This window comes from Serinus canaria, chromosome 11 (assembly GCF_022539315.1).
Source record: "Serinus canaria isolate serCan28SL12 chromosome 11, serCan2020, whole genome shotgun sequence".
Taxonomy (NCBI): domain Eukaryota; kingdom Metazoa; phylum Chordata; class Aves; order Passeriformes; family Fringillidae; genus Serinus; species Serinus canaria.
The window spans coordinates 6999491-7009451 of record NC_066325.1 but is presented as its reverse complement, the minus strand read 5'-3'; the positions used below and the strand labels follow the sequence as shown (position 1 = coordinate 7009451).

The following is a 9961-nucleotide window of genomic DNA, read 5'->3' as shown; positions in this document are numbered from 1 at the left end:
TGTTCTAGAAGCAGCAAACCTTATTTCTCCTCCTGTTCTGCATGCAATGAAACACCAGCTGTACTGGCAGGACCAATGCTAGTTAAAACATCTCTTTGTGGATTTGTAGCTCAATGCCTTGAATCAGCAACCCTTCAGGAGGGCTCTGTGTTCTGGGTCTGCTGCAGCATCTCCTTGGCTGGACACACTAGAAACGCGCACACAAAAAAAATACACTTCACTGTAAGTCAGGAACAAGTGCTCACTCCAAGTTTTTATTGAAATTGAACACAGTATTCAAGCATAGTTCTGGTTGAGAATCTAGACAGCTAATTTCTGGTTTTACAGAATGCCTCACTTAACCCTCTGGTGTACATTCCCAGGAACATGGAAGTGAGCAGGCAGCTGTCTCAGCCAACCACCACCATGTCATCCCCAACGAACTGGTAAGTTGGGACCTCGAGGTTTAAGGGAGCGGGGCCTTTCCTGATCCTGCCAGAGGCGTCGTAGTGGGAGCCGTGGCAGGGGCAGTAGTAGCCGCCGAAATCCCCGGCGTTGGCGATGGGGACGCAGCCCAGGTGAGTGCACACCCCCACCAGGATCACCCACTCGGGCTTCTTCACTCTGTCTAGGTCGTGCTGCGGATCCCTCAGCTGGGACACATCCACTCCAGCCTCCTGGGTAATTTCTGCCTGGGTTCTGTGGCGCACAAAAAGGGGCTTCCCTCTCCACTTGAAAGCCATGTTCTTGCCTTCTGGAATGTCAGACAGCTTGATCTCAATCTTGGACAAGGCCAGCACGTCAGCAGAGGCACTCAGGCTGGAAATAAACTGGGTGACAACATTCTTGGCAATGTAGGCGGTTGTTACACCTGTGGCTGCAGTCATCAGGTAGGAGAAGCCCTTCCTGGAGTCGCTGCTGCCCTGGGAAGAGGCGCTGGCATCCTGCACTTCCTGGCGGCGGTAGGCCGAGAAGTCGGGGACCGTCACATCGTTGTGGACACAGCGCACGCCGGCAGGGGCTGCACGGAAAAGGACAGCACGTGACACCACTGCAGGTAAAACACTGCCATGCATCTGAAATGGTACCACCTTAGGGGCATTTTTGGAGTAACTGGTTGAAGTTATTCCAGAGTCTCAGCAGGAGTCCATTAGTTAAAGGTTTTAATTTTAAGCTCTATGAAAATAATTTTCAGAGGGAAGTTTTGGTACACCAACAGGTGATCTGTGAAACTGGTTTCCCTGTTATTTGAAAAAGGAACCTGATCAGGGTGCAGAAAATCTGTGAGAAGTTCTGGGGAAAAAAAAAAGTGAACTGTTTCAGTAAATTTCAAGAAAAAACTCCACTAGGATACCATGACTAGCTCAGAAAAGACACACCTGTTTTCCATTCAAATGTTTCCTTGTAAAGAGCTGCTAAGAAGAAATCTGATGTAGTGAAGTTTGCACATCTGCTGTGTAACACTTTTGTGTTATATTTTGTCTGAAGTAACTTCTATGCCTGTAATAACATTAAGTGTGTGGTTAAGCATTTTTAAAATTAAAAATATCAGGCATCCTCTTTAATATTAAATTGTTGTCCTAGCTAAAAGCCATAGAAAATAATTTTAAACCTCCAGACCCCAGGCTTGCTTTTTAAAAGATTTAGGGATAAAGCTAACAACGATCCAATTTCAAGTGGGATTCCCCCATCAAACCTTTGTACTCAAATAACAGGATATGAAGGGTAACTAAACAGGATATGAAGGGTAACTCCCATGAGTTTCTCCAGCAAAAGAAATCTGCTTCCTCCACTGAAAATCTATAAGCCAAAGAAAAGAGCATGGCAAGGACACAACACATTACTTGCCAAAGTACAACCTGTTACTTGAAGAATATTATTTAGTCTTTATATTTCTAGCATTTGGCACAAAGTTAACAGATGTCTTAAAGTACTTAAGCTCTTAGGGATTTATATGCAGTACAATGAGGATAATAACTACATTTATTTACAAGTAACTTAGTATTGAGAAGATAATTGCTATAGGATTTTAACTGCAAAGAAATTAAACTGAAAATCGAAATTCTGAGATAGTGCTCCATACTAAGTTATTTCAGTATAAGACTTAGTCATATTGCACGTTACTAAATGCTCTAACTTCTACAAAATTTGCTATACTCAGTGAAAAGCATGTTTGACGTTAATTGAAATGTAGAACACAGCTAAATGTCAGCTATGTCAGCTCCAGATTTGTAGAATTTTCACCTGAACAGCCCCTTTACAGCTGAGGGTCAGGTGAAGTACACAGTTCTAATTGCTGCAGAGCATCTTCAGCACGGCCCTGCCCTCCCAGAACTGAACGTGTGCACTCTGCAGCAGCTGCAGCAGCACGTCCCATCAGTGCCAGCTGCCCAGCTGGGCACAGCTCTCCCGGAGCTGCAGCCCCGAAGGCAGGGACAGCCAAGCCCCGAGGCCAGAGGTCACCTGGGCGTCACTCCCAGCCCGATGCTTTCCCGACCCGGTGTACATACACGGTGTGTTCTCACTGCACCCCTCTGTTCTCGTGCCCGCAGTTAAAAACCTTCCCCCATGACAGAATTTAGTTGCATTTCCTCAGCGGTAAAATGAAAAGCACAGAGGTGTTTCCCTCAGCGGAGACATCCAGACCCGCCTGGACACAATCCTGAGCTGCGGGCCGTCCCTGCTCGGGCAGAGATGACACACTGTGTCCCTCCAGCCTGCCCGTTCTGTGAGTCATTAAAGGAGGTTAGCATGCAGGTGCCCTTGAACAAGCTCTGTAGCTGTAAATGAGTGCCAATTACAGCGGTTAGAACGGAACGAAACATTTACAAACCCCAACCGGCCCAAGCCCCCGCAGCCCCCCCTCCTCCTTCCCGGCTCTGCTCCCCCGCCCGCCGGGCCGGACCCGGCTCTCCCCGCCGGCCAGGCCAGGCCGGGCCGGGCGGTGCCCGGGAGCGCTGGCAGGGCCCCGCTGAGCCCGCGGCCGTGACAGCCCCGGCCCGCCCAGCCGCTCCCCCGGCCCGCACCGTTCAGGCTGGCGCTGGCGACGAGACCCCCGCGGGCGGCGCGGCCGCTCAAGGACTCCCGGCAGAGCAGAGGCCGCTTCAGGTCCAGCGGCACCTTGTGTTCCCGGTGCGCGACGGCCGGGGCGAGCGGGCGGAGCGGGCCGGGCACGGCGTGCGCGGCGGCGGACACGAAGGGCGCGAAGGGCCCGGCGCGGGCGGCCACGGACAGCATGGCGGCGTCCCCCCGGCGACCTTCCCCGCCGGCGCGCGCCCCGACGCGTCACGGCGCCCGGCCTCGCGCGGCGGTGACGTCACGCGACGGCGCGCGGGGGTGACGCAGGCGCGGCGAGGGGTGCCCTGAGGGGAGCGGGCAGAGCAAGGGGTTGCAGGGCTGCGGCTTGTTCCTTTCTTTTTAAAATTTTTGCCTTGTTCCTTTCTTTTTTAAATTTTTGCTTTGTTCCTTTCCTTTTTAAATTTTTCCCCCATTCCCCCACCTTTTGCCCCTTCCCTTCCCGTTCTCCGTGGTGCAGTCCTCCCTCGGCTGCTCCCTGTGGCCCTTGGGAAGGGCAGGCCGTGTGCTGCTGGTCTGTCCCGCGGTCCCTGCGGGGTTAAACCCGAGCGGGACAGCTCGGGAAGGGTTTGTGGAGCGCTCTGGGACACGCCAGGCTCCTGCGCCTTTCCTGCAGGACACGGCTCCTTCCAAACACAGCGATGTGAGCCCAAAGCACCCATGAGGGCTTCACCTGGTTTTTTCATTGCTATTCTTAGGATGTGATTTTGAGCTGTGTAATAACAATACTTAGAAGAGAACTGTGCCTCTTCTAAGATAATACGTGTTCTTTATTATTCTATTTCTTGTGCACTGCCCTTTTTGGTTTCTTTTTTCCCCCCTCTTAGCTTACTTTTTTTTTTTTTTTTTCCTTTGGTAGTCCTGGACCACTTTCAAGTTGGGAAAAAACTAATTTTTTTTAGCTTGTTGGTTGAGGGATAGATTTTACTTACAGTTTGACAATGCCAAGCGTGTTTGACAACAACCAAATCCACTCTAGGGGCTGTTCTGGGGTGGGGGTTAATTGCAAGGGGACAGTAAATATTTCTCATAAATACATCATACATCATATATCACTCTGGGCTAAAGGAGAGAACCACTCTTCCACTAATGACTGGAGCAAATAAATATCTGTTGAGTTTTTTGATGGTTTGTTTTAGTTTTGGAATTTTTTTGCCTTAAATTTATTTTACCTTATACTAGCAGTCTTATGCTTGGCTTGCTGCAGCTTCCAGTGGTGAGATTTAGTTTGGTGCAGGTGAACTCACCGGTGGATGCACACCTGCCCCAGTCAACTCTTCTAACCAGTTCAAGCTCCTGAAAACGCCCCAAAATGCAGGATAAACTTGACACAGAGATATGTTTGAAGACATTTAGGCTGAACCATCCTCTGGAAATCTCACAACAATTTCCCAGCTACCCAGCCCAGTCCATTCATGCTAGGCTGTGAAGCTTTAGTGGTTCATACTGGCTCTGTGAAGAACTATTCTTTTGAAATTCAGATCTTCCTAATGATATTGCTACTAAATTATTTTATGATTGTGCATTAAAACCTCCCCCATCTTTGTAGAATGGTAGTTTAAGGACTGGCCTTATTAAGATTTATTTAAGGGGTTGAGTTTTTAATTTTCTTTTTAACTGTTAACTGTACTGAAATATGGTGGTTCTAATTAGGTGTGCTGGATCATTCCAGTCCCAGTACTATTGATCTATAATTTATTTCTTTCCCAGCACGTTTGTGACATCTAAGCCTCAGCAGATAATGATTTACCCAACTCAGTTCACTGTAATGTTGGTAACTGTAGTCACTGGTGATGCACTAATTAAAGGACACCATAATAATATTCTGGAGCAAAGGTAATTTGTAGGAACTGTGGGGGCTAACACTCAATATATGGGTGGGAGTAAACAGTGTTCAGGTTGAGAGGGTAGAAAACTGGTGAGGCCCTTTTGACAGCACAAATTTTATAATCATCATTTAGGAGAAAAACAGCTACAGAAACGTGACATTTTCAATTCCTAGCAGATTATAGAATTATTATCAAAGAATCAGAATGTGCTGAATTGGAAGGGACCCATCAGGATCATCGAGTCCAGCTCCTGGCCCTGCACAGCACACCCCAAGAGTCACACTGTGTGCCCGAGGGGGTTCTCCAAGCACTGCTTGAGCTCAGCAGGCTTGGAGCTGTGCCACTGCCCTCAGCAGTCTGTTCCAGTGCCCAGCCAGCCCTTGGGCTGCCCACCTTTTCCTGCTCTCCAGGCTAAACCTCCCTGGGGTCAGCTCCCAGCCATTCCCTCAAGTCCTGAGTCAGGAGAGTGAAAAGAGCTGGTCCTGCCCTTCTGCTCCTCCCTGTGAGCCCACAGTGAGCCCCCACCAGAGACCTGATCCCAACTGAACAAGTGCTGGTGGAGCTAAAGGAGATACTTTGTGGTTCACCGTGAAAATGAGGATTTGGGCTAATATTTATAAAAGGGTTTGTTAACAGGTGTGGGGTTTGGGGGCCTCTTGTTGGTTTTTTTGGGTGGAGTGTTTTAAGGATTTTGAGTTTTGGCAGTGATGCCAGTTTTTGCTAACCCAGCTCAGCTGTTTGGCAGATATGGCCTCATCCCAAACAATATATTATTCTGACTGAGGGATGACTGTTCTCAGAGATCTTTGGCAAAATGTGCTTGCTACTTGTGCGGCTTTTTGGCAAAATAAGGTACTGTGATGGAACAGGAGTTATAGGACAAGAAGAAATGGAAAATTGAAAGAGAGGAGATATAGGTTAGATGTCAGGGAAAAATTCCCTGCTGTGAGAGTGGTGAGACACCAAAAGAAGTTGTGGGTGCCTCAAGCCTTGAAATGTCCAAGGCCAGGTTGGAAGGAGCTTGGAGCAACCTGGTCTAGTGGGAGGTGTCCCTGACCATGGCAGATGGGACAAGATGATCTTTAAGGTCCTTTCCAACTTCTTAACGTTCATTCTGTGATTATTTGGGAAAGAACAGTTGTAATTTTTTAAAAAATTTAAATCTGAATTGAAATTTAAATCTGGATTTAAATCCGAACTGAAATTCCAGTGTGTTTAGAACACAAATAAAACATTAAAATATTGCAGCAAAAAGGAACTACATTCTGTTATCGGAGTTCAAAAAAAGAATAATTTTAATTTTAATATGACTAAGCAAATTCTGGTGTGTAGGTGTTTCTTTGAGAACTGTTGTTCAGCTTGTATTACTGAGCATCAATACTGAGAATCTGCCAGCCAAACATGAAAGTAAAATGCCAGCATGTCATTGTGTAAGCCATCCAAACAGATCTCTGTGATTGTTTTTGTGCATTCATACAAGCATTAGCCTCATGTAAATTTATGCTGCTTAATGTTCCTGTCCTCCTAAAGTTAAAAGTTCATTTGCATCAATACAAAAGCTATAAGATGTCAGGGCTGCCGCATTATGAAGTAGATGAAAAGTATTGTAATGCTTTTGGGTATGTGCAGTGCCTTTCTCCATGTAAAATTCATTCTCATGTTTGTTTTCTGTAGAGATAAACTGCAGAACTTGGATGGCTTTTTGCTAAGATGTTGGTCACCCGAGGCAATTTGATCTCACCAGAAAGTTGTCTTTGAGTTCTTTGCCATCTTGCATCATTTTTATGCCTGAAAACTCAGTGCTACTAAACTTGAGACTTCAGAGTTTACATTTATTTCTTGGATTTGAATTGTTGATAATTTTTTTTCCCTGAATAAGCTTGTTCAGAAATAAAAAAAAACAAGAAAACAAACAAACCACCAAACTTTACCTGTGGAGCATTGTTAGCACAGCAGTCATTGTGCATCAAGTGCTTAGATAAGTGCACCCTGCTCCAAATGTCTGCAGTGGTTCCTTTGCAGAATTAATGCCCATTTCAGTGATTTTGGTCTCGTGGTGTGGCACTGGGAAAGCTGTCATATAAATCTGAAGATAGATTTGTGTATGCAATACAGTTTGTTTAAGGTTGAAATCATGGAGACCCTTTAATAGTTAGACTTTCTTTGAATGTTCTTTGAAGTTGATTTATCGCTTTGAGAAGTCACAGGGTGTGATCTAAAGGAATATATATGGAATGTGAGGAATGAAAATGGACAGTAAAAATGAGGAAAAAATATCTAGGAATATTTGATTGGTCAAACTTTTGTCTCCTGCTACTCAAATTAGTAGAAACAGTGACACCTCAGTGCTACAGTCTAATCTAAATTCAGGTCTTTTTCTGTCAAGGAAGAACTAAGTTCAAGTATCATGAGGGAAGAAGAGATGTGCTGTCAGCTTTTTACTACTCTTTCTATTAATGCAGGGGTGATCAGCAGGTACTCACAGCCTCAGCAGCCATCTTATTCTAGATCTCTTACATCCCTCTCAATAAGGCCAAGATAAATTGCCTGCAGCAGAAGGGCATGGAATATCTGTTTCTGACAGACATGCACTCAACATTTGGTGTATAAAATAATAAAATAAGGGATACATGTAATGAAAACGTATTTCTCTACTCTGCACCTAAAAAAAAATAAATCTCAAAGTAAGCATGTGAAGCAATCCATTGGGCTGAAAGAATGAGATTTTCTGAGTTAGTTGTAGAGAGGAAAAAAAAAAGCATTGAAGGAAATTAAATTAAAAGACCAATCCTAAGATCTAAGATTACTTCAAAGATTTAAATAATTGGAGGATGGACGAAAAGAGTCATATATATGTGAAATTGATAAGAGCTGCTCACACAAATCAGAAATGGCACCAAAAGGTGTCTGACCAAGCAGAAGCCAAAGGCTAGATGAGAGCTGCCTGGGGCAGCATCAAAGGCTGCTCAGCAAGGCAGCAGCTAAAGCCTAAATGAAGTTGCCTGGAGCATCATCAAAATGTCAGTTTGAGGGAGAATATTTTCTCCCTTCTTCTTGTTTTCTCTCTTCCATTTCATGAAAAATCCCTGACATTTCTTGAAGGGCATATTTTAGACTCCCATCTGGCTTCCACTATTATATATTATTTGCTTTTTATGGCACCTGAAGATGGAAACAAAACTTTTCAGCTTCATGACCATCTTTGACTAAAATCTGAAAGGCTGAAGAAAGGAGAATCCTGGCTTCTTTTGCTTTGCTTATGTATTTCTTGCAAGTGATGCATTTGAAGAACTCCATCTTGTGTCTGCTGCCCAGCTGGCAATGTTTGTGGGGCTGGGAATGAGAAATTCTCCCCAGAGCTGTGCACAGGAAGGATGAGGAGTTGGGGCCACTTCCCAGTGTGCTGAATGTCACTGCCCTGCCTTTGGTGTGTGAAACCCCAGGTCTTGTTTAAAGCTTTAGCTGTACATGCTGTAACAACTCACTCTTCAGAGATTGATGTCAGATCTTTCACAGTTGCACAGTTAAGCACAAAGCTTACAGAAATAGAATATTTATGACGTTTCAGAGGACCATAAATTGTTTTTTCATAATAACCATCTTCCTAGGACTACAAAGCAGATGCAGGGAGGGGAATAGTAGCACCTGAGCTAAGCTTGCTGCCTGATGCAGGGCCAAAAAATCTCACCTGATACTGTTTGTGTAGATATGCCACTGTGAAACCTCAGTGAAGTGGCAAAATAAGGAGGTCAGCACTTAAGGAGTGACAAAGGAAATCACTTTGTCTCAATTTTATGGTGTACAGTACAGATCTTGACCATCATTACACTCTCGTGTAAGCTTTTCCCTGATGCAAGGTTGCTGAACCTTGGCTTCACACCGCCTTTAAACCAGCATAAAGCAGATAAGGGCAAAGGAAGAGCTTTTTTGTGATGCTTGGAGCTGTTGGCAATCCAGAGCCACGCCATTAAGAGCTAATGCAATCAAAGTGTCCCCATGCCATAACTTTCTCCCTTTCCTCTCCCTCACAATTGCTGTGCAAAGTCTTTCCCTGTAGCCTTTTCCCATCTGGATGCTGCAGTGGAATGGAGCTGGTTCTCCAGGAACCTGTGCCATGTTGCAGTGTGCATTGCTCTGAGCTGCATTGCTGCAGGTCTGTGCTGCTGCAGGGGACAGCAGCACTTCAAAACCACCCTGCTGACAACCAGGAGCTGGGCCTGCTCTCCCACTGCAGAGCTCTGGGTGTGATAAGGGTGACCTGTGATTCTGGCATCATCATCTAAATCATCTTAGGGCTATTTTAAAGCACCTGCTTTGACTGTAGCTTGTGGAAACTTGCCTATAATGCAAAAGATTTCTTTTTTGTCATCTTTTTTTTGTGTATGGTACTTTAATTTTCTGTCCTTTATATATAGAAAGAATAAATAAAAGCCTTTTCCTCTCTTTTTTGCTTAGTTACGAGAATAATTATGCTACTGAGGCTGCTCCTAATGGCTCCCAGTGGAGTTAGTCCAAGTTTTTAGATTTGTTATATTTCATATTTTCATACTTTTAGTGACCCTTGGTGCAAGAAGTAGACACAAACTAATGAAATCTGCTGAGGCAAACTTACAAAGCGTCCTTTACTGAGTGAAAAATCAGAATAAAATATGGAAAGAATTAGAAAACTTTTTTAAAGTTAGGATGAGACTGAGTATTATGAAATACAAGAATGTTTCAAAGAGTCACACCAATGTTTCTATCAGAAATTACAGATTTTTCATCAGAAGTGATAGGAGAAGATCTAGAGATGTGATGGGTGATCAAAGCATAATGGTGCGTTGTGTATATTAAATAGGTAGGGGGATACTGGGATTTTCACTTTGAGATTTTCAATAGATACAGGAAATAGTAATTTTATCATACAAAGCTTCTGACCATGTAAGTAGAAGGTTCTTCCCGAGTCACTGAATGTGTAAATGTTTTTGGCCAATTTATTTTTCCAAACAGTTCAGAAAGTGTCTCTCTGTGGGTCAGTCTCAGGGATGTCAGATGATAATCTTGGTTGTTGCAAATTGCTGAGGAATGCTTGTTCAGTT

At 44.7% G+C, this 9961-nt stretch overlaps 1 protein-coding gene across 1 annotated transcript; it reads right to left on the bottom strand.

Moving 5' to 3' along the window:
• Positions 1-227: 227 nt before the first annotated feature.
• Positions 228-3283, bottom strand: LOC103816798 (cytochrome b-c1 complex subunit Rieske, mitochondrial). Its single transcript, XM_009090826.4, has 2 exons — positions 3006-3283; positions 228-1000 (listed from the first exon to the last, which is right to left on the bottom strand). Exons 1-2 carry the CDS (start codon positions 3214-3216, stop codon positions 390-392), a joined length of 822 nt encoding a protein of 273 aa, XP_009089074.3. The 5' UTR covers positions 3217-3283; the 3' UTR covers positions 228-389.
• Between the last annotated feature and the right edge of the window lie 6678 nt (positions 3284-9961).